This window comes from Ctenopharyngodon idella, chromosome 10 (assembly GCF_019924925.1).
Source record: "Ctenopharyngodon idella isolate HZGC_01 chromosome 10, HZGC01, whole genome shotgun sequence".
NCBI classification, from domain to species: Eukaryota; Metazoa; Chordata; class Actinopteri; order Cypriniformes; family Xenocyprididae; genus Ctenopharyngodon; species Ctenopharyngodon idella.
Window position 1 is genome coordinate 2,679,404 of NC_067229.1, and position 25,450 is coordinate 2,704,853.

The window sequence follows — 25,450 nt, forward strand, 5'->3', positions numbered from 1 at the left end:
GGAGCTGTGTGATTATCCCGAGCGTTTCAAAGTTTACTTCAGGATGTCTGTGGCTCAGTTTGATGCTTTTGCTATTGGCACAATCTGTCTTTATATTCTGTCTCTTTGTTTTCCGCACTTTGTTTGTCATTCACTGCTTTGTGCTGTAGACGACGTGGATAAACTTGTCAGATGGCATTCTGGATTTTGGCATTCGCTTGTACAGTGGCTCTGAATTGTCAAAACGTCTCTCAAAATGCGTGGTACGAATGCGAAAAATGCAGAAAATCGAACCTGATCCGAATATTTTTATGACCGATGAAAGTTTCGGAGGCAGTGGGTAAACGTGATTGACATAACGTGAGGTCGTATTTATTTTTTAACGTGCACTCTTAAAACAGATGTGTTAAAAACAACACAACCTGTGTTATATCTTAACACACATGTGTGTCTAGTTAAGGACAACACATTTTGTGTTACTTTTAACTCAACCGGAGTGTTATTGTTTCTTAATACAGGTATAAAATATTTAACACACTAATGAGAGAAAGAGAGAAACAACACTGTGTCCAACACATGTGTTAACTATCATCCAATCACATTGCTGCTACGTCACTCTGCAAGCCTTTAAGCGAGTTTGTGCCTCTTTCTTCATTGGTGGATGACTTACTTTTTTTAACTCAACCAGTGTATTATTCTTCTTAACACAGCCAGTGATAAAATATTAACACACTAATGTGTCATAAATCATACAATTTGTGTCACAGATGTGCTATTTTTGACCAGTTAAAATGAATGCAATACACACTCTTAAAAAGGATGTGTTAAAACTGACTCAAACTGTGTTAAATTCTTACACATCAGTGTGTGAGTTTAGGGACAACACTTGTGTTAATTCTGACACATTCACTGAGTCAATGATTTTAACACATTAAATGTGTCAGGAAGGTGACCTGCTGTTAACAAGCAGAATCAAAGGAGAAAATCAAAATTTTTAAGCCACCATCATGGAGATCAGTGTTTGCTTTAGTTGGGCTCTTGACCCTTGACTTTATAATATTAGATTTTGTTTGGGCTGTTGTAACTGTTAAAACAGCCAGACAAGCAAAGAGAACAGATGATCAGGTGGTGTTGGTTATGTTTTCACATAATCATTATTTGATCTGAATCACTGAACTCATTTAGAGCCCAATCTCTGAGTTAGATTTACATTATTGATTACAGCAGCACTGTGATTCTACAGCAGAAGATCAGCTTTATCAATATAATCTGAAGGATTTCTGTTTTTATGTGACCTTTTAGTAGCTTGTTTTCTAATGTGATCTGTTGATCAGAATATGTTGCTTGTCACCGTTGTTGAGATTCACAGGCTGAATTTTTTTTTTTTTTTTTTTTTTTTTTTTTTTTAAATCTACCAGAACAACTTTTTAGGAAATACCTTTGAATTTTATAGAAATAGCTGATCTTCTGCTGTAATCAATAATGTGAATCTAACTCAGAAATTGGGCTCTAAATGAGTTCAGTGATTCAGATCAATTAATGTGAAAAACATAACCAACACCACCTGATCATCTTTTCTCTTTGCTTGTCTGGCTGTTATAACTCAGTTACAACAACCCAAACAAAATCTAATATTAAAAAGTCAAGGGTCAAGAGCTCAACTAAAGCAAACACTGATCTCCATGATTGTGACTTAAAATTGAGATTTTCTCCTTTGATTCTGCTTGTTAACAGCAGATCACCTTCCTGACACATTTAATGTGTTAAAATCATTAACACAATGAATGTGTCAGAATGAACACAAGTCATCCACCGATGAAGAAAGAGGCACAAACTTGCTTAACGGCTTGCGGAGTGATGCAGCAGCAATGTGATTGGATGATAGTTAACACATGTTATGTTGGACACAGTGTTGTTTCTCTCTCTCTCTCTCTCTCTCTCTCTCTCTCTCTCTCTCTCTACACATGATCAACTTAAATTGACACAAAATGTGTTAAAATAGCCAAAACACAAAAAATGTGTTATTAATTAACACATCCTTTTTAAGAGTGTGTGAAAGTTTCGCATGCGAATTTCGGACTCAGTGTGCAATGACCTTAAGACTGAATTTGGTAACCCCTGCTCTTTGACTTTGTTGTAGTAAAAAGTGATATAAGTCATTGACTGAGCAGTTTGTGAGTCAAAGTAGACTGTGTTGTGGTCTGATTTTTCTGCATCTGATGTGGTTTGATCTGTTGATCTGAATCAGAGTTTATTATTAGATGAATGAGGTCAGTGTGTGTTTCAGTGTTTTGTGGCTGAGCGGTTTTTTTTTTTTTTTTTCATTTACCTTCCTGCTAATATGAACTCAAATAAAATGACTTTCACCACAAAACATCTCTTAAGTTAAATAATCTAATACTAAAATTAAACATTCAATGGCAATCATTATTATACATCATTAATGAATTATGCAGGGCCAGAATTCATTTTAAAATGTATACAGAAGAACATTAAGAATTTCCATGACGTCATGTGTTAAAGGAAGTGGTTGTGTGAATCTTTATGTGGATCACAAACACACACAGCGTCGGTTCAGTCGAGTTTCAGTGTTTTCAGACATTTTAAGGGTTTTCAGTGAACAGAAGAAGAAAATGTCTCTGAAATTAGTTTTGCTCTGTTTGTGTTTGTGGCGTCTGGATGGTGAGTTTAAATGTGTTTTTATGACTTCAGTCGTTTCTGTTCTTGTACCATGTAATAATTTCCAGGTTAAATTACTCAGAGAGGATCAACATTCACTGTTATTCTCATATAGAAATAATTCAACTGTGATTTTACTGTCACCTCTATATTAGCAACTAATTCATTCAGCCTGTTTTTCTCAGATACCAGCAGCATTCAATTTTATTTGTATAAATTAAAAGAATTTCTATATTATCTATATTGTATATTCTCTATAATATTGTTAATTGTGTTTCATCAGTCAATATTGTTTTTCAACCAGAATTGTTTTTTTCCAACCAGAAAAGTTTTAATTTCAGTTACATCAAATATGTAAGAAAGTGTCTCACCCTGAATCAGCATGTTATCAGGAGTTATTTGCTCAGTATCTTGTGTCAATGACTCTGATTGGTTTTGATGTTTAGATGGAAAAATAATTTGCCTTTTTCGACATATTAGTGAATGAAACATGGCTGAACAAACTTGTTTTCAGTTTGCTGGTCTTGTTTGGTGCCTATACACTAAATGTCTTTTATTAGCCAAGTTTAAAGTTATGAAACCGTGATATACCGTGAAACCGGCAGAATCTTACCAAAAAACAAACTGTGACTGTGATAGATTTTTCATCAAACCGCACAGCACTACATTGTTTCTATAACTGAAACATCCCAAATTCACATGGACATTAATATATGCTGTCCATCGATTACAATTTTTAATCGCGATCAGTCACACTTCTGTTTTTGTTATGTTCAGTCATAGTCAAATTAATCATATGCCATTTATCTTATTTCACACATTCATTTTGTCATCGTTTGCTATGTTCAGCAAAGTAAACAATCAGATTAATTGATGATTCTCACAAAACAAGGTTTTTGCATTTTTTGCATTCAGTGTGAAAGGGCCTTTAGAATGGAAATTTCCGCTTCCCGGATTACAGGTGCTTGTGCCATTGTAGAAAATACCCTTTGCTGTCGCAATGCGGTGCCCTCACGTTCCCATTTCTCCCACCCCCTTGGAAAGCGAGTTCTACCGAGGGGGACCATCCAACACCCTGAAACGTGATTTCTAGAGAGTTGTGAATTATGAATGATTTGTTAAATCAAATAAATAGTAAATATGAAGCTCAGATACCAAACAGCATTAGTTTTAGTGTGACATTAAACGTTAAAGTACAAGTGTCTTATTATGTAGACATATCCACCTGACTTTAAAATTAAATTATTAAAATAAGTTAATTAAACTTCATCAAACCAACATGATTTTAAATCTTTAATCTGTGAAAAATTCTGTTCTTCAGGTGTGTTTGGTTTTCAAATTAAGTCAGTGAAGGAGGGAGATTCAGTCACTCTAAACTCTGGTCTTACTGAAATGAAGGATGATGATGAGATTCAGTGGTGGTTTAGAAATGGAATTGAAAACACTTTAATAGCTGAAATCAATAAACGGGCCGACAGCATCTCTGTAAATGATGATGTTCTTGATGGGAGATTCAGAGACAGACTGAAGCTGGACAAACAAACTGGATCTCTGACCATCACAAACATCACAACTGAACATGATGGACACTATAAACTGGTAAAGACCAACAGAACTACAGAGAGTTTCGATCTATCTGTCTATGGTGAGTTAAATGTTTTACCTGTTATAATGTGTGTGTGTGTGTGTGTGTGTGTGTGTGTGTGTGTGTGTGTGTGTGTGTGTGTGTGTGTGTTTCCACGGATGATTAGTTGATCAGCGCCAGCTGGAGGATCCTTATTTAATGTCTGTGCTTTATGCCCTGTGTTGTCAGATCATTGGTGTTCTCAGGCGCTGTGTTTTTGTCTCTTGTCCCCTCTGCCCACGCTCATCCAGAGGTGTCGTCACACTTGGAGGAGAGCCCGACGGACTCTCCTTCAGGTGGGGGTGCGCACTAAGGCTCAGGCTGATTGCCACCAGTCAAAACCTTCCATCTACATCGTTAGTCAAAAAGTGTGGCTTTCTTCTAAGAACATTCTTCTCCGCTCCGTTTGTAGTAAATTAGCTCCTAAATTTACTGGCCTGTTCACTGTCACTAAGATTCTTAGCCCAGTTGCAGTCCGCCTCAAACTCCCTCCTGCGTACAGGAGAATTCATCCCGTTTTTCATGTCTCCAAATTGAAACCTGTTTTTCACTCACCTATTAATCCGCCTGCCCTGGTTCCCCAGGAGGCGCTCCTAGGAGGAGGGGTACTGTCATGGTTCGCAGGTTTGTCGACTTTCTTCCTGTTGGATATTACTCTGAGGACTGGCGGCCCATTGCGGTTCCTGTGCTGCCAAGAGACTTTTGCCATCTGCACCCACGACTTTCTGACTGATGCTTTCTCTGTTCTGCTGAAGTTTATTCTATTAAATCGTTTTTCTGCATTTGCAAGTGACTCCTTGTCATTTCCCGTGACAGTTTTATTTTTTTATTTTTTTTCAAAACAAAGGTACAATTATCAATCCAAACCCCACTTCTGATATTATTAATCACATTTATCAAATTTAAACTACATTAAATAAAGTAAATAAAGAATGATTTACTTTAGTAAACCATCAGATAACCCTCTCAGTCTGTGTTGAACCCTGTTTCTTTTTGTTTTCTGTGTGTTTGGTGAAACAGTTGAAATATCAGCGAAGGAGGGAGATTCAGTCACTCTAAACACTAAACTGAAGGATGGTGATGTGATTCAGTGGAGGTTTGGATATGGAGATGCTTTAATAGCTGAAATCAATGTATCAGCAGACAGATTCGCTGTATATGATGGTGTTCTTGATGGGAGATTCAGAGACAGACTGAAGCTGGACAAACAAACTGGATCTCTGACCATCACAAACATCAGACCTGAACATGCCGGAGTTTATGTAGTAAAGAATCATCGTGTGATTAAACCTTTCATTCTTGCAATCTATGGTGGGTTAAATAATTGTTTCACGTGTTTTATGTTTTAATTTACACATAATCTAAACACAATTAGCTTTTTATTTAATGCCTGTTCTGTTGTTTTATATTATTCTTTTTAAATTTAAATTACAAATTATTTGCGTAAACATTCAAACATTTTATATATCTGTGACAAACTCTGTTTCTGTTTGTTCTGTGCTTGTTTGATGATACAGATGAAATATCAGTGATGGAGGGAGATTCAGTCACTCTGAACTCTGATCTTACTGAAATGAAGGATGATGATGAGATTCAGTGGTGGTTTGGAACTGAAATTACTTTAATAGCTGAAATCAATAAACGGGCCGACAGAATCACTGTATATGATGGTGTTCTTGATGGGAGATTCAGAGACAGACTGAAGCTGGACAAACAAACTGGATCTCTGACCATCACAAACATCACAACTGAACATGCTGGACGTTATGTGCTACTGATATTGAGAACAAATTTATTCAAGGCATTCAGAGTTTCTGTCTTTGGTGAGATCATTTTTTCTGTCCTTCAAATATTCCTGATACAGTATTAGTGTTTATTGACTGATCTGATCTCAGTTTGATGTTTTTATTCCTCAGACTCTGTCCACTGTTGTGGTCCTACTGAAGCTGTGATCCGATTGGTCCTCTCTTCTCTGGTGGGCGTGGCTACTGTCATTCTTCTGGTTTATGACATCAGATCCAGAAGAGCTTAACAAGATCAAGCACAGATTCACACATCAGGTACATGATTGATGATGTTAGTTTTTATATATACAGCTTGTGAAATGTTCTTATATGTGGCTTTATGTTTTATATGTTCATCTTTTTCAGAAAGTATTGAAATGAATGCTGAACTTTAAAGGCTGTTTAGGTGTGCATTTGTTCTTCTTTTTTTTCTTTTGATGATTATTTGAGCTTGAACTCCCTCTTTCAATGTCATATTTTTAAAAATCCAGTTTTAAAGGCTTTATTGTTTATATTTCTCTGTAAGACACAGATCTCACTTGACTAATGCTGCTGTCCATTTGTCAGATGTATTTGTCTTTAACAATAAAGTTTTCTTACTCTGAAGTTCAAAAGTCTTTCTATGTTTTATTACATTTATTATGTTGGGCGCCCCCTGGAGGAATACTAACTTTATGTAAGCTGTAGTATTCAACGTGTGCTGCTGTGTTGTGAATACAGTAATAACTGAAGGTACATTAAGGCACGTTAAGCTGTTTTCACATTAAGTGTTTTTCACATTATTTGTTTTAGAGTGCCCCTTTTGAGTCTCTTTTACACTGATAAGAAAAAAAAATTGAGGTGGCCATTAAATCACCATACAATCCATTAAATCAATCATACAATATTAATCTAAACACCATTTTGGTTCTTTAATGTCTATCGCAAACCCAAACTGCACCAATCAGCTGTGACTGTGAGTAAAATGACATGTATCTGATGCAATAAAGCCACTCCCCCTGTATCTCTCGCTTCAAATTAAATCAGTTTATTGTGAAAACATTCACTGTAAAACTCAATAAGTTCAGAATACTCAAATCATTTGAGGAAACTTATTACCTCAAAACATTTACGTAAACTAACTCACCGAGTTAGTTGAACTTAAAATTTTTGTGACAAGTGGGACTGGGCCAAGAGCCGTGGAAATGGAACAAGTCCAATGTGGTGCACAGGTGTCTCTCATTAACAATTATGTCAGGCATCCCTTCGCTCCTACAGTTCTTTTACATAAGCATCACATTCAGATCTTGGTTAAATGTTAGATAGCAAATAACACGTTATTTTAACTATCAAAGAGACTGCATGTCATTATATACTCGCACGTGATCAATAACATACAGTATACGTGGTCTTAACAGTTTTGCAGCACATCCTCAAACTAACCACAGGCTCTACTCTTCACCACAATGGTAACCCTACAAAACAAACATAACAGAAATCCCATCATAACACATTAAACACTGTTGTTTCCCTATGATAATCTAGTGCAAAAACACACAAAATAACATTTAATTTAAACATTTATTTATACAGTCTGACGCAAAGAAATTAGAAATCTACGGCAACTCAACTCAATCATATTAAGTTAAGCTTACTACAAAGAAATTTTGAGTTTACGCAACTTTTTTCTATTAAGTACAATGAACTTTCGTTATTATTTGAGTGAAACAAACTCATTTTATTTAACTAATTTCACGGTTCGGTTTTACAGTGTTTTAGAGACAAAATTGCTCATCTTTTGCTGCTAATTATTTATTATATTTATATTATATGATTTAATTATGTATAATTCATATAATAGTATATTCATATTATTATTATATTAATTGACAATTAATATTAAACTTTTAAATTGACAAATATAATACATGCATTGATATATAAAGCTTTTAAACAAATGGTGTATGTGTATTCATTTGAGCTCTTTGTGAAACTAATATAAATTATTATGTTATAAATTATTAGGCATATTTCTTTGATTCACATGCATTGATATAGTCAGATATTTTCTTTCAGCTGCCTTCTCAAACCTTTACTGCAGCCGTGTTTATTCCTGCCTTGTAAATGCATTTAATTTCATGATATTTTCCATAACGATCTCTTAATCTTCAGAAGAGAAGTGAATTGCGTGGCTCTCTCGCTAGAAGTGAATCAAACGGACGATCTGCATGTTCTGTGTGATTGGCTGTTTGCTGCACGTGTCACACTTTCGGGTATACGCGCTTCACAGTTAATTGCAAACTCTGGATTAAACCTGGGTTGACAGAATGTTTACATCAAGCATTGTGCAACAACTGATCCTAAACTAAACAAGGTTGGATTTATCTGGATTTGTCAACTCTAATCCTACTCCGAAACTTCAACTAGCTTTGTGCAACAGGCCACAGAAGTGTGGTCGAGACCATACCTTCCAAGACCAAAACAAGATCATTCAATCAAGATAATTAATTAATTGTGTGACTATTGAACATTAGTGATGAACACCTGCTGTTAACAAACAGAATCACTGGAAGAACAGAAAAAAAGAGAAACACACATAGAGACTCTTGAACCTCAGAGTGACAAAACTTTATTGATGAGGGCAGGCAGAAACATATGGAGAAAAGAGCATGTTATACTAAATAATCTAGTGTGAGCAAAGCATCCTTTGATAAACATTCAGTATTTATCATTCAGGATCACAATAAACTCATTAAAGATCACTTAGAGGAAATATAAATGACAAAACAAATGAGATTATATGTGAAACAGTTATAGATTGTAAAGACAGATGCAGTTGTTGTGATCAGAACATCATTTGTGATTGTGAAGAAGAATCACACAGAGAGTTTGATCATTGTTCTTTGGTGAAACACGTGTAAATCACCTCCGTCATCTCAGATTCCTGTCAGACAAACACAAAGGGTCAAAGGAGAAAATCAACCCTGATCAATGACAATTCATAAAGAACAGAAATGTGCTGCCAATTATGGGATATAAATCAGTGAATATTATGGAATAGGAGTCAGTGTATGTTTTGTGTTTGTGTATAATGGAGTAGTCTCTGTGTCTTTCATGTTTTTAGGACATTTATTTTATTATAACATTTCAAAATGGAAGAGCAACTTTAATAACAGTCATAAAAATGAAACCAACAAGACCGTAAAACATGTTCAACACAATACGTAGTATACTGCACACTGCCAAATATGTTCATCAAGTCTGTGAAGTAGTTTGTAGTATGCAATCATACACGTTTTAAACAGCAATATTATCTATGTTCTGCATTTACTTTGATAATTCAACAAAATGAATACATGTAAATGAGATTGAAATGACACGGAGACACTTACAGTCATGTGTCCAGTGAGTCTGTAGAGAGTTGCATAAGTCTTGTCTTCATGAGTCTGATCTGTAATGACAGACATTGTAAGTTAAAACTTAAAGAATATGTTTTTCACAGATGTTTAAACTGTAGGTTCACTTGACCTCTGTGTTTCCTGCAGATACAAAACATCCCAGTTACAGCCATGATCAGCAGAGTTCCAGTGACAGCAGAAATCACCACTAACGGTATCCAAGGACCTGGGAATGGTAGACATGAAGTAAAACATGCAGAAGTATGTGTAGTAGGACATGGAGGATGTGAAGGGGTCCGTGGGACTGATGTTGTAGCACCTAAAGAAAGACAGTCATTAGTCTGAGTGAATGTGTCAGTCTGATTTACAAAAAAAAGTAAACAAATAAAAAAAGATGGTGATCAGCTCAATAAACAAATTTATTATTACGCTGTCAGCGAGAATGTCATACTAAAATGACCAAATGAAAGACTAATTAAATCTATAAGCAAAATAGTTCAATAATCTCTGAAAGTGATTTGAGCTCCACACAACACAGAAAACACTTCAGACGAGAATCACGTCACACTGAAACTAATGCTGCTGCTGTTTGAGCTTCAGTGTTTTTATAGAACCGACATTTAGAAAAACAAACAGTGAATCTGATGCAGAAAGAGCTGAAATCATAAAAACACATTTAAAACTCACCAACCAGACGCGACAAACACAAACAGAACAAAACAGGGTGAAACATCTTCAACGCTTTCAGTCCACAAATATGAAAAGACAAACTCTTCAAAACCTCTTTAGCAATAAAATGACAGATGAGCTGATGCGATACTGCTGTAGTAAAGTGTTGTGAAATAACCACCAAATCTTTGTGTTATTACATGTGACCGCCTAGCTCTTTCTTTCTCATGAATTTACATCCTCTTATCATTGTCATTTTTAGCTCCAGTAGGCCACAACTTCCTTTAGATCAATGTTAGAAATCCAGTTACTACTTTCACAAAACTTCCTCTGATATTCTGTCTCTCTGACATGATATCATGGGAAGAGAATGAAACACTCATACACATACAGTCTTCGAGCACTAAGCCGACTGGGACTTCAGGTCAACCGGGAGAAAATCAAGCTGTCCTTCTCTTTTCTTGGTATGGAATTGGACCATGACAGCACGCCTTTCAGAGGACCCTGGTGGATTCCCCTGAGGAAGGATCTTCTTTCTGAGGTTCAGGGCACAATCTGCATGTGTAAAACATAATAAATACTCATTGAGACTATCTGGTATCCAGGTCACACTCAAAATGGTCATTCCATTCTTCGTACCATACATGGATGGTACGTAGTTCATGTTTTGCTGTAGAACCGTACCGATGCTGCTCCTATAGTGCAGAGGTGCCCAAACTAAGGTCTGTGGTAACCTTTGGTTTGGCCTGCCATGCCATATATGAGAAGAGGAGGAAAATGTTTTGTCCTTTAATGCTTGATTCAAGGTTTATACAAGCATTATACTTGAGAGATTCAATCTTAGTTTGGTTAAAATTTAACCTAAAGGAATCGTGTTGTTCTTTGACCCAAAAGATGATCATAATCTCCACCCTTACCAGCAAGAGACTGGTTTATTATTTCTCTTTTCTGTTCTTCTGACTTTCTTCACTCTTGACAAAAGCAACAAAGATTAAGTGATCAATGAATGAAGAGAAACCCTTTCAAGAAGGATTTTCGAGGAGTTTGTTTCTGAACAGACAGCAGATCTTTGTGATTCTCATGGTGATTCATTTATGAAACCATCATTCAGACAGCAAAGTAAAGTTTATATTGCTGGAGTTGAAACATTGAAAATGGCTTCACAATCTGAAGATGATTATATTTGTGCTGTATGTCATGAAATCTTCAAGGATCCTGTTGTTTTATCATGTAGTCACAGTGTCTGTAAAGAGTGTCTTCAACAATTCTGGAGAACCAAGAAAACTCAAGAGTGTCCTGTTAGGAGAATGTCATCGAAAGACAATCCTCCATTAAAAAAGTTTCTCCTGAAGGAGAGAAATGAGACGATCAGGATCTGAGGAGATCTGCTGTTTACACAGTGAGAAACTTGAACTCCTCTGAGATTCACAGAAACACATCAACACATTCAGACCCATCAGTGAAGTAGTTTCATCACATAAGGTAATACAAATGTCTCTTGCTTCATATGTAAAGAACACAAAGTGTGAATAGCCCACCTTTTTGGCAGAGGTTATGTACACAATTTCTGCCCACCAATATGCAGTTGGACTACACAACATTACAAAAGACGCCTGACAAAAGCACCAGCCCCAGATAGCAAGCAATGATCGAAATAATGTTAAATCAATGTTAATGTGTCAACGTTAACCGTATTGAATCAATATCACTTTTGCACCCGCAATTAATGTTGAAAAAATGTTGAAATTTCAACAAAAAAATCAATGGTAATGGCACTGAATCAATGCTTGCACTCTCAGAAAATGAAACACAACAACAACTGACTTAAAGTCACACAGCCTGAAATCAACTGAAGATAAAAGAAGACAATAAATCTCTCAGCAGAAGTTCTTTTCGAGAATTAACAGAGGTTTAGATGTTGATGTTTTATTGAAAATATTTGGTCACCATTTTGGTGATCAGTGTTTCCTTTAGTTGGGCAGTTTGATTCTTGGCTTTTTTGTGCGAGATTGTGGTCTTTGTAACAGTGTCTACCAAAACACATCATTTGTTGCAGAGAAAAACAGAAACAAAGATGATCATGTGATACAGTTTTCATCATCATAAAGCAAGATCATTTACTAACTGTACTCCTGACCAAAAGTGTATATTTGTTTTGTATTTTGTTTTACCAACAATACTTTCTTGCTACAGATCAGACGTTCTGAATCTTGACTTTTAAAGTGCAAAAATTTAAAAAAAATCTTTAGATACACAGACATGTGTGTGAAAAAAATATTTTCACACACAGAGACATCAAGAATCAGCATATGAATCTCAACAATGGTGACATCCTTCATGCCGCAATGCATGCTGGGAGTCATGAGTTGTATACTATGGTGGCTCCCAGCATGCATTGCAGCATGAAGGATGTCACCATTGTTGAGATTCATATGCTGATTCTTGATGTCTGTGTGTGTGAAAATATTTTTTTCCCATAATGCATTTAAAAAAAAATCAGAATATGATCTGTGGCAAGAAAATATTGTTGGTGAACATAATTATTTAATAATAAATAACCACTTTTGGTTTGGAGCAAGATTAGCAAACTAGTCTGCTTTATTAGACAAAAAACTATATCACTCAATCATTTTGTTTCTGGTTTTCTTTGCAACAAATGATGCATTTTGATAAACACTGTTACAAAGACCACAAACTCACACTAAAAGCCAAAAGTCAAACTGCCCAACTAAAGGAAACACTGATCACCAAAATGGTGACCAAACATTTTCAATAAAACATCAACATCTAAACCTCTGTTAATTCTCAAAAAGAACAACTTATGAGATTTTGAGAGATTTATTGTCTTCTTTTATCTTCAGTTGATTTCAGGATGTGTGGCTTTAAGTCAGTTGTAGTTGTGTTTCATTTTCTGAGAGTGGAAACATTGATTCAGTGCCATTACCATCGATTTTTTATGTTGAAATTTCAACATTTTTTCAACATTAATTGAGGGTGCAAAAGCGATATTGATTCGATGAGGTTAACGTTGACACATTAACATTGATTTAACGTTGTTTCCATCATTGCTTGCTATCTGGGTTATCTTTCATATATGAACTGTTATTTACTAAAAATAACATAAATACAAAGTAAATAGTCATAAACAACTAACAAATCTGTAAAAAGAAAAGAAAAGAATCAAAGAAAAGAATCAAAAGAATTAAACAGCAAATCGACATAAAAGCGCAATAAACTAGCCTCTTACCTGTCATCCCCATTTTTGAGCATACACTGGAAAATGACAGCTAATTAAACTTAAATGATTGCAATTCATGTCCTAGTCATGCTTCCTTTTAAAAGAAGATACTAAGGGGTATTTTGGAAGAGTAAAAAAAAAAAAAAAATACATAAATCTAAATTTATTTTAAAGAAAATGCACTGCACTTAACTTGCAGTTTAAAACCAGCAAAATGGCGTTATTGTTGCCAGTAAAGTTCTAAAAAAGCCATTTCAGAATAGTATAGCAACATCCATCTCAGTGTCTCAGTCTAAATAAGGTGCAGTCCTTCTCCACTATTGTCCTTAAAGAAAGAAAACAAATTTGCATACATTAAAACATGTTCAGAATTGATGATTCAGTTACACAAACATAAATGTGTTTTCCCCTCTAATGTTTGCTGAAGGTAAAGACCCTGTTCTTCATTATGAAGTGAAACAGCACAAGATATGAACATCAGAATAAAAGCATCTGTTGATTGTGTCTCATCAGTTCCAGGGATTCTGGATCCAAACACTGCGAATCCACGTCTCATCCTGTCTGATGATCTGACCAGTGTGAGATGGAGCAGGAAAAAACAACGTCTTCCTGATAATCCAGAGAGATTTAATGAGTATTTCTGTGTTCTGGGTTCAGAGGGTTTTAACTCAGGAACACGCTGCTGGGATGTGGAGGTTAAAGAAAGTTCACTTCCAGAGGAAGGGATGAGGTTTCTTCAACATTGATGTCTGGAGTGTGGAGTATTATCAGAACGGTTGCTCTAAATACCTGGGCTTTCGTGTTAATCAGCAGCTTGATCGTGTGAGAGTGTAACTAACACACATCTACACACATTCACAACCACCTTCACTCACACACTCTTTCCATTCTTTGAAAGTTCTTCTCCTCTGAGGATCTTACCTCTTTAATAAGTGTAGGAAAGATGACCTGCGACAGATTGCCGATTTCTGAGTTGTACAATACTTTGGCGAACATGCAGATCTTGCCAGTGGACAGTGGTGTTAAAGAGAGGGCTGTTGTGTCAGTGGTGGCTAACACGAGTCCTCTTGCTGCTCAATATAATCTTTTGTTGGCAATCAGGTTAAAAGTACTTGAATTGCAGACAAAAAGACAAGAGCGTGAGAACCAGCTGTTGCATTTGCGGGAGATAGAGCTGGAGACTGCAAAATTGCATTGTCATGAAATCAGTGCTCTTCTACCCCTGTTCAGCCAATAGTAGATGTTACTTCTACCCTCTCTGGAGTTTCCACACCAATGCATGGTGCCAGTCCTCCATCTGTATTTTCACCCACTAAGAATTCAAAATGCAACATAAAGTAATACATACTTTCCATTCAACTTTTGGCCCTCAACAATAGAATAATTGCAAACAAATAAAAAAATACTTTAGCTTTTAACACCTTTTTCATGACATTGTTTCTTTTCATGGCCAATAAAACAAAAAAAATAAGTTGTCATAAAAAAAATCTACTATTTCAGTCCAAATTAATTTCAGTCCAAGCAAAGCTATGTGGTTTTCTCTAGAAAATCTTGCAGAGGTACAAAAATAACAATAACAATTTAAAAAAAGCACTGTTTTAGCAGTAAGAAGAATGACCATAATAATAATGTAATCATTTACAAATAATGTTTTAATAATGTAAAGCTTTATTTGTGGTGCTCTGCTGATCTTTTGTATTCCTCCAGGAGGCGCTGAACACAATAAATGTAATAAAACATGGAGAGACTCTTGAAGCTCAGAGTGAGAAAACTTTATTGATAAACAAAAGCAAATACATATGACAAATGGACAGCAATATTAGTAAAGTGAGATCTGTGTGTCTTATCTGAGTGAAATATAAACAATAAAGCAATAAAACGAACAAAAAAAAAACCTGACAATAAGAAACAGCGCAAGCTCAAATAATCATCAGTATTTATTATGACAAAAACACTAAGAAAAAAATAACACACTTAAAGAACCTCTAAGTTCAGCGTTCTGCTTCAGATTTCAATACTTCCTGAAAAAGATGAACATGTAAATCTATAAATGAATAAATCTCACAAATATTTATATACGCGAAAACAGATTGTGATAAATTACGTCATCAATCATGTACCTGATGTGTGAATATGCGCTTGTTCAGCTCTTCTGGATCTGATGTCATAAAACAGAACAACAACAGCAGCCACTGCAGCCACGCCCACCAGAGCAGAGAGGACCAATCGGATCACAGCTTCAGTAGGACCACAACAGTGGACAGAGTCTGAGGAATAAAAACATCAAACTGAGCTCAGATCAGTCAATAAACACTAATATCAGCGCTGACATCAACTAATATCAGCACTGCCGTACCTGAACATGTGTGACAGAGTTGAGTGATGTCCAGATGTTGAGTCTGGTTGCTGATGGGATTGGGATGAGATCCTGATGACGATGGTGAAGGACAGTCTCTGCTGATGACAGGAACAGGTAGATGAACTGGAAAACATGAAATATGAACAAATCTAATCAACAACGTTTTTGGTTCAACGTGTTCAGTGAGTGTTTACAGTCTGTCATCTCAAACTATAAAATAATTCAACAACTCAATATGTAAACAGTTAATAAAATAAGAATATTTGAAGGACAGGACAAATGATCTCTACTCACCATTGACAGAAACTCTGAAAGCTTTTAATGACCGTTTTGCTCCAGTTTTCCGAAGTATATAAATCCCCACATGTTCAGTTCTGGTGTTTGTGATGGTCAGAGATCCAGTTTGATTGTCCAGCTTCAGTCTGTCTCTGAATCTCCCATCAAGAACATCATCATATACAGTGATTCTGTTGACCCGTTTATCGATTTCAGCTATTAAAGTGTTTTCATTCATAAACCACCACTGAATCTCATCAATATCCGTCATTTCAGTAAGATTAGAGTTCAGAGAGACTGAATCTCCCTCCTTCACTTTCACATACTTCACTTCACCTCGAATACCAAACACACCTGAAGAACAGAGTTTTTCACAGATTAAAATCACTTGATGTTGGTTTGATGAAGCTTCACTAAAACACTTTTAATCATTTAAATGTGAAGTAAATAATATTCTGCAGCAGTACAAAGACAAGAGATGATGAATGATAAGAGAAATATATGGAACATTAACTAAATTAAAAAAAAAAAAAATTGCTGGTCCCTTTAACACATTCTGTTGACTATAAGTAACATTTCACCTACATGTCTACTAACTCTCATTAGAGTGTTAGTAGAGTATTAGTAGACTGGTAGAGTTAGGGTTAGAATAAGTTGACAGTTGCAAAGTTACTTATGTCTGTTGGGGACCATGATAATAAAGAGTTAGCTAATATTAAGACAGTCAGTCTACTAATACTCTAATGACAGTTAGTTGACATGTAGTTGCAAAGTTACTTATAGTCAACAGAATGTTCAAAAGGGACCATCAAAATAAAGTGTTACCAAAAAAAGCATTTTAATGTTTAATGTCCCACTAAAAGTAATCCTGTTGGGTATTTGAGCTTCATATTTATTTTATTTTATTGAATCTACCCTAATAACCGAATATAGACCTCAATTCAAACTTGATCTCAGAGTAAAAACACACTTCAACTATTTCTGTATGAGAATAACAGTGAATGTTGATCCTCTCTGACTAATTTAACCAGTAATGCGGAAACTGAAGCCATAAAAACTCACCAACCAGACGCCACAAACACAAACAGAACGAAATTCTGTGAAACATCTTCAACGGTTTCAGTCCACAAATATAAAGAAAACAAATTCTTCAAAACTGCTTCAGTAATAAAATGGAAAGTGATGTGAAACTCCACCATCAATAACTGCACATCTTTGACAGTGCTGATGTGTGTGACCATCGCCGTTTGTTTGTGTTTTCTGATAATTTCACACTCTGAAGTGTCACTTCAAGCTTCAGTCTGCAACTTCCTGTAGATCTGTTTGATGGTGTTATTTTAAAAAGTAAAAAGTTAGAGAAGTTGAGTGAGTCTTTAAAATGTAATTCTTGGATATCAAGAGATCCTGTGAGATTCAAACTAACAACCTTCCTTCTGTAGTTTTCAGTTCAAACTGACACCATGCATGCCCTATATACACATTAAAAATCAATAACCAAAAATCCAGTTCAGCTCTTCTGGATCTGATGTCATAAACCAGAAGAATGACAGTAGCCACGCCCACCAGAGCAGAAAGGACCAATCGGATCACAGCTTCAGTAGGACCACAACAGTGGACAGAGTCTGAGGAATAAAAACATCAAACTGAGCTCAGATCAGTCAATAAACACTAATATTGGTTTCAACTGTATTATTTGTCATGAGTTTAAAACAGACCAAAAGAAGTATCTCATCCATTAGATGTCATTTTAATCTTTAAACGAATAGCTCATTCTAGCATTTATTACATCCACATTCATTCTTAACTTTCTATATAATTCTTTAAAAAAAAAAAAATGCTCTATACAACTTTCAATCAGTCATTGTTTCTTTAAATTTAAAGGGTTAGCTCACCCAAAAATGAAAATTGTGTCATTTATTACTCACGCTCATGTCGTCCCAAGCCTGTAAGACCTTTGTTCATCTTCAGAACACAAACTAAGATATTTTTGATGAAATCCGAGGGTTTCTGAGCCACACATAGGCAGCAATGTCATTGCACCTTTTGACGTACAGAAAGGTATTAAAGACAGTGTCAGAATAGTTAATATGACTGCAGTGGATCAGTGTTATTGTTATGAAGCGACGAAAACACTTTTTGTGCACAAAAACAAAACAAAAATGACGACTTTATTCAACAGTTTTACACTGTTGACGTTACAACAGCTCATAACAAAACTTAAAAAACCAAACCTTCCCTGGCTTCCTGCCATTAGACTGATTTTTATTTGAAGGGCTTGGGATGTTTCAGCCGGGAAAATCAAAAGCATGTGACATTTACTTGCACTCCCGAGAGCCTCTCACATGAAACGAATGTTTACAATGTTCAGGGATACCGCCAAAAGAGACATTATGAATGTTAATGTCAATGTGTATGACTTTATGCAATTTCAGTGCTCAATGCCACAGAGTTTTTCACACAAAAAGCCAAGAGTCAAACTGCCCAACTAAAGGAAACACTGATCACCAAAATGGTGACCAAACATTTTCAATAAAACATCAACATCTAAACCTCTGTTAATTCTCAAAAAGAACTTCTTCTGAGATCTTGAGACATTTATTGTCTTCTTTTATCTTCAGTTGATTTCAGGCTGTGTGGCTTTAAGTCAGTTGTAGTTGTGTTTCATTTTCTGAGAGTGCAAGCATGATGTTGAACCAACATCACATTGTAACATTGATTCAATGCCATTGCCATTGATTTTTTTGTTGAAATTTCAACATTTATTGAACATTAATTTTACACTTTGTGCAAAAGTGGTATTGATTCAATGCAGTTAAAGTTAACACATTAACATTGATTTAACATTGTTTCGATCATTGCTTGCTATCTGGGTCGACAAATGCAATTTTAAATGGCTATCCAGCTCATGGCTGCAGGGAAGGCCATCATCTCCCAGATCTGAGGCAATGTACCTGGACTCCAGGTATGAGACTGATTTCAGTGGTGTCTTGTTAACAGGGTTTCACTTTGCGGAAGGAACATTTAACATGCCGTTCACTGTCACACTGGGCTGTTTGTCTGTTTTTGTCTTGTTAAAATGTGTTTTTACATCTTACACACTTCAGCTATACTTTAACCGGACAATTAATTTTATGATTCTCACTGGTGCGCAGAGGTGGTGTGCCCCGCTATGCCGCTTGTTGGGTGTTTCATCTGGCCTACCTGAACCCGCCAACCTGCCTGCCTGGCGGTGTTTGTGGTGTGGATGCTGCAGACGAATGTCTGCCCTGAGGGAGTATTTTGTGGCGTTTGGGGTCTGCTGTGCACTCGATCGGGCTCTGTGGTCCTGGAGTTTGCACTTTTTGGACTCTGTGGCCTCTGTTTGACGTGGTTTGCTTGCACGAGGGACTGCTTGCTGCATATTTATTCTGCTGCTCCTGTTGCACAGACTTTTAGACAGATAATTTTATCTGTCTCACTCTGGATTATGCATTTTATTCCAATACCATGATTATCTATGATGTTTGATATGCATATTGTATTTATTATGTTGTACTTATTCTTGTAATGAGTCATTGGTGTGTTTTGCGCGTAACGTGCAATAAACCAATCAGAGTCTCATCTCCCATTCCCTTTAAAAGCCATTTGCACTCACGCCATGGTGGATTCGCTATTTACATGGTGGGATTTGCATGTGGAAAAACTAAATGCTTCTCTAGCGAGGAAACGGATCTGCTCGTGTGCGAGGTTAAAGTGTGTGAGCAGACCATCTGCGGGACAACCCGGATTCCACCAAACCGTTTTCAGACCAGCACACCCATGGGCGAACAGATGGGTGTAAGTGCATTTGCTATTTGCAGGACGTGAAAATGCTAACTGTGTTAACTAGCAAAAAACACTTGCGTTGCACCTGGTGCCGCATTGTGCCTGGTGTATGATAGGGCACTATGGCTTACATAAAATTAGTATTCCTCCAGGTGGCGCTCAACATAATAAATGTAATTAAACATAGAGAGACTCTTAAACCTCAGAGTGAGAAAACTTTAATAAAGGCAAGTAAATACATAGACAGCAGTAGCAAAGTGAGATCTGTGTGTCTTATAAAGAAATGTAAACAAAGCCTTTCAAACTAGACTTTTAAAAAAAGTTCAAGCTCAAATAATCATCAGTATTATGAAAAAAAATTGAAGAACAAAATCACATTTAAAGAGCCTTTAAAGTTCAGCATTCTGCTTCAGATTTCAATTCTTTCTGAAAAAGATGAACATATTAATCCACAAATAAGTAAATCTCACAAGTTGTACATGCAAAAACTGACAAAATCAATTTGGTACGTACCTGATGTGTGAATCTGTTCTTGATCTTGTTCAGCTCTTCTGGATCTGATGTCATAAACCAGAAGAATGACAGTAGCCACGCCCACCAGAGCAGAGAGGACCAATCGGATCACAGCTTCAGTAGAACCACAACAGTGGACAGAGTCTGAGGAATAAAAACATCAAACTGAGATCAGATCAGTCAATAAACACTATATCAAGAATATTTGAAGGAAAGTAGAAATGAGCTCTACTCACCATAGACAAAAACTCTGAAAGCTTTTAATGAGTCTTTTGCTCCAGTTATCTGTAGTAGATAAACTCCAGCATGTTCAGTTGTGGTGTTTGTGATGGTCAGAGATCCAGTTTGATTGTCCAGCTTCAGTCTGTCTCTGAATCTCCCATCAAGAACACCATCATATACAGTGATTCTGTTGGCCCATTGATTGATTTCAGCTATCAAAATGTATTCAATTCCAAAACTCCACTGAATCCACTGATGATCATCCATTATTTCAGTAAGATCAGAGTTTAGAGTGACTGAATCTCCCTCCGTCACTGACACTGCATCACCTAACACACATGAAGAACAAACAGAAACACGGTTAGTCACAGATTATATCAAAAAACTAAATAACAGAAATGGTGTGTGTAGATTAAATCTTTGTACTTATTAAAATAAAAAACAGGTGAAATAAATATTTAACTAACCATACACAATGAGAATGAAACTTATAATCATACGGGTGTTCAGTACTTCATAATGCCCAGTGTGCTCAGTTCTGGTGTTTGTGATGGTCAGAGATCCAGTTTGATTGTCCAGCTTCAGTCTGTCTCTGAATCTCCCATCAGGAACATCATCATGTACAGTGATGCTGCCGTCCTGTTTATTGATTTCAGCTATGAAATATTTTTCAAACTTCCAGCGAATTGCATCATCATCCTTCATTTCAGTAAGACCAGAGTTTAGAGTGACTGAATCTCCCTCCATCACTGACACTGACTTCACTCCTGTATTAACAAACACACGGACAACAAACAGAAACAGAGATTGTTACAGATTAAGATGGTCAAAATAAATAGTATGAAGTTTAAATTTGAACTGCATAATTTAATAAAAAAAATAGAAGAAAAATCCCAGCTAACAGAATTTTATTATAAGAACGTTCTCTAAATATTCAGTGTTGGTTCTGGGAATGTAAAAAATGTCCAGTTTTCTTGACGTTAGAGGAACGATTTTATAAGGTATGATGTTCCTGAAACATTCGTTCAATCATTCAAACACCTGCTGTGAACAAACACTGAAAGAAAGAGAAATAAGAACACAAACTACTACTTTCTTCAGCCACAGCCTTAGATGAACTGAAGATAAAAGACATTAAATCTCTGAAGATCTGATTCAACAACTCCACAAACAGCATTACCATCATTTATTACTAACCAGACTGACTTTATTTCTGTCACACGTCTACAGAAGATCTTACTGAGAATTAACAGAGGTTTAAATGTTTCGTTTGAGGTCACCATCATGGTGATCAGTGTTTGCTTTAGTTGACCTCTTGACCCCTGACTATTGTAGAGTTGCTTCTTTATCAGCAATCGCAGCTGTTTTCAGAAAACATTTTTTACATCGATCACTTGTTCATAACATGTTCACTTTAAAGGTGCAATATGTAAAATTTTTGCAGTAAAATATCCAAAAACCACTAGGCCAGTGTTATATATTTTGTTCACTTGAGTACTTACAATATTCCAAATGTTTCCAACTATTTGTAAATCATGAGAAAATTGCAATTTTAACCAAGGCTGTGGTACGTGCGAGGAGTCGCCTGTCAATTGCGTCATACCCGCGTTACCCTCGGTTTCCGGTTTTATTTTGTAGAAACCATGGAAACACCAAAGACGCTTTAATATATTACACTTTTTAATAGACAAGGCAACAACTGTTTTGATATATTTATAGACAGAAAACTAATTATTGTTATATAGCTCAACACCTTTGGTCTTATTGTTTAAATCTAATTTTCTTGATTTTCTGCAAGTACCATGCTTTACCATGCCTCAGAGAAAAACACTATTTTGTCAAGTAGCTAACATAGCATAATCAGATGCAGCTTTATTTTTAGTAACAGTAATACAGAATTTTCTCCATCATACAATACGTTTTAAAATGAATTGCATGCCATTTATCAATACAAGCCATCCAGCATTTAATATGATATTCTAAAATCAGTCTATCTTACTGCAGTGTGCAACAGTGTCTCACAGCAGCCTCCGAGCGAACGCACAGAGTGACATTATAACATCATTTTCAACACACTCAAATGTATCTAATATGATAAACAGAGCTGTGTTCCCTCATACTCATGACCGGAAAAGCGGAAGCGGCGCCGGCGACTGTGGCATAATAAAAGTTCCATGAGGCGTGTGTTGCGCAATCGCTCCAGCGGCCTCGTTCAGCTCCCAAAACACTCGGTCCTGCTCTGTTTCATACTACAGTAACGTTAATAATCGCATCCATGAACATGATTTTTTCCCAAGTCCCATCCCTATTCTTTTGCACCGGCTGTGAGGTGAAGACCACATGTCCCAAGATTCCGCGCTCAAACTTGGCGTCATCAAGCTACGCCTTTGTTTTGAATAGGCCTCTAGCGACCTCTAGCGGACAAAAATTTTACATATTGCACCTTTAATGGTCAAGTGACTACATTAAGGTTGTTTAAACAACTGCTTTTTCTGCAGTTGTTTGTAGTCTGTTCTTGTTGTGTAGTCTGATGTGTGGATTGATAAATGTATCTTTGTTCTTATTAAATTATAAAACAGGTGAAACCAAAAGTTAACTAACCAATGACAGTGAGAAGAAAACTCTTTCTCACTCTGTTGATCTTAAGTTCGTAAACTCCAGCATGTTCAGTTGTGATGTTTGTGATGGTCAGAGATCCAGTTTGATTGTCCAGCTTCAGTCTGTCTCTGAATCTCCCATCAAGAACATCATCATTTACAGTGATTCTGTGGTTCCGTTTATTGATTTCAGCTATTAAAGTGTTTTCATATCCAAATCTCCATTGAATCACATCATCATCCATTATCTTAATAAGACTAGTGTTTATAGTGGTCGAACCTCTCTCGTTCACTGTTATTTCATCTGCATCACCAAAAACACAGAAAAAGAGAAAAATAGAAAATAAAAACAGAAACAGGGTTTGTCAGGCTGTGATGGCGATTTGGCGTACTAAAGTAAATAGTTTGAAGTTTAAATATAAAATGAATAATATCACAAAACAGAAGAAAAATCATGTTTTGTGTTAATAATTATATCTTTGTTCTGAATAAAAAAATAAAACAGGTGAAACTGATATTTAACTCACCACAGACAATGAGAGTGAAATTCTCGACCACACTGTTGATCTTCAGTTGATAATGTCCATCATGTTTCATTGTGATGTCTGTGATGGTCAGAGATCCAGTTTGATTGTCCAGCTTCAGTCTGTCTCTGAATCTCCCATCAAGAACATCATCATATACAGTGAATCTGTTGGGCCGTTTACTGATTTCAGCTATTAAAGTGTTTCCAAACCTCCACTGAATCACGTCATCATCTTTCATTTCAGTAAGATCAGAGTTTAGAGTGACTGGATGTCCCTTTGTCACTATTTCATTTGTATCACCAAACACACCTAAAGATTTTTTTTTTTTTCACAAATTAAAGGTTGGTTGATGAATTTCACTAAAATACTTTTAATCACTTAAACATGTTTCTATCCCTAATAACTGAGGTTGGACCTGAATTCATACTTGATCTGCCAGTTAATGTTAATTTTCTCCAACAAAATTAACCGAAGTGAATGAAGTAATAAAAACATATTTCAAACTCACCAACCACACACCACAAACACAAACAGAAGAAAACAGGTTGAAACATCTTCAGCGGTTTCAGTCCACAAATATGTAAAGACAAACTGCTTCAGTAATAAAACATCAGATGAGCTGATGTGAAGCTGCTCTAAAGCGAAGTGAAAATCCACCGTCGTCTAAAATAACTGCACACCTTTAATGCATGTGGCCATCTAGCTCTTTCTTAGTGGTTATTTCACACCCTCTGAACATTGTCATTTTGAGCTCCAGTCGGCCTCAACTTCCTGTGGAAAAATGATGTAATTTTCAACTGAAATAAACTGACCATGTTACTGCCAACGTGTTACTGTGTAACGCATTTGTCTTAAAGCAACTGCGTTTGGCAGTAACACGGTGAGTTTATTTTAAGCGTTTGTCTTAAAGCAACAGTTTCATCTTGTGTTTGTCTCTGCTCTCTCCTGTAACTGTCTTCAGGTCGTTTGTTGTTCATTTCTTATCAAGTGTCTCAATTGTTTCTCCTCTCAGACTGATTTCAGAGTTTCTCTAATGGCTTTATGTCCTTGGACTGTGACTTCTGAGTTGACAAAGATAAAGATTGACAAGTGCTTGAATATGAGTGGGGCAAATAAAGCAATAATTTAAGGCCGGTACCCAAATCCAAGTTTGTGTCCTAACCAGACGCGATGTGACTTTGGGATGAGACTAAATCAATCGTAAATTAAATGACTAGTGTGCCTATTCTTGCTGCCCCAAATTTCGCACGTCCGTTTAAATTGGAAGTGGATGCTAGCGCATTGGACAACGGACATTATTAAGACAGCCAGTCGAGTAACTCTCTGGGAAAACCCATTTGTCATTGTGGCCAAAGTGAATGAAGAAATAAGGATGTGCTTAGACATGCGAACACTACAATCATTCATGGGAGGTTTCTAATTCCCACTGTGGATGAACTGTTGCAAGGAATGAATGGATCAGTCATATTCAGCAAACCATCTGCTGGAATTGACCCCAGAGTCGAGAGACATCCTGACATTCACTTCAAAATGGCATATATAGGTGCAAATAACAGTTTTTGGAGTTTTTTCAGCAAGTAAGCAGCTTCATCATGAAAGAGCCACTGTTCTTGGAAGCACTGAAAGAGTAGAGAATATATCCGATGATAGAGTGTCATGATAAAATAATGCATGACAGAGTGTGAAAAGAGATATTCGCAAATAGAGCGTGAAGCACTTGCCCTGGTGTGGGCATGTGAATGTCTGCACCCACGTGTATGAACGTAAGCTTGATCTGGTCACAGACCACAAGGCATCAGAGG

At 36.3% G+C, this 25,450-nt stretch overlaps 1 protein-coding gene and 1 long non-coding RNA gene across 3 annotated transcripts in view; both read right to left on the reverse strand.

Annotated features, from left to right (window-relative positions):
• Window positions 1–24,354, reverse strand: part of LOC127520846 (uncharacterized) — a 56,184-nt gene extending 31,830 nt beyond the window's left edge. Inside the window, exons 1-7 of one of the 2 annotated variants that reach the window (XM_051909500.1) lie at window positions 24,157–24,354; window positions 23,649–23,957; window positions 23,126–23,425; window positions 20,992–21,291; window positions 20,539–20,853; window positions 20,303–20,446; window positions 19,566–20,215 (exon numbers count right to left, since the gene is read on the reverse strand). In XM_051909500.1, the coding sequence (XP_051765460.1) occupies window positions 20,199–20,215; window positions 20,303–20,446; window positions 20,539–20,853; window positions 20,992–21,291; window positions 23,126–23,425; window positions 23,649–23,957; window positions 24,157–24,202 (1,431 nt within the window). In that variant the 5' untranslated portion in view covers window positions 24,203–24,354 and the 3' untranslated portion in view covers window positions 19,566–20,198. Of the gene's footprint in view, window positions 1–19,565; window positions 20,216–20,302; window positions 20,447–20,538; window positions 20,854–20,991; window positions 21,292–23,125; window positions 23,426–23,648; window positions 23,958–24,156 lie in introns of those variants that run through there. The other variant, XM_051909501.1, reaches the window with a different exon arrangement.
• LOC127520864 (uncharacterized) lies at window positions 8,652–11,892 on the reverse strand. Its single transcript, XR_007932220.1, has 5 exons — window positions 10,797–11,892; window positions 10,131–10,667; window positions 9,574–9,762; window positions 9,438–9,496; window positions 8,652–8,989 (listed from the first exon to the last, which is right to left on the reverse strand). It is a non-coding gene; the product is annotated as an uncharacterized LOC127520864 (long non-coding RNA).
• Window positions 24,355–25,450: the final 1,096 nt, after the last annotated feature.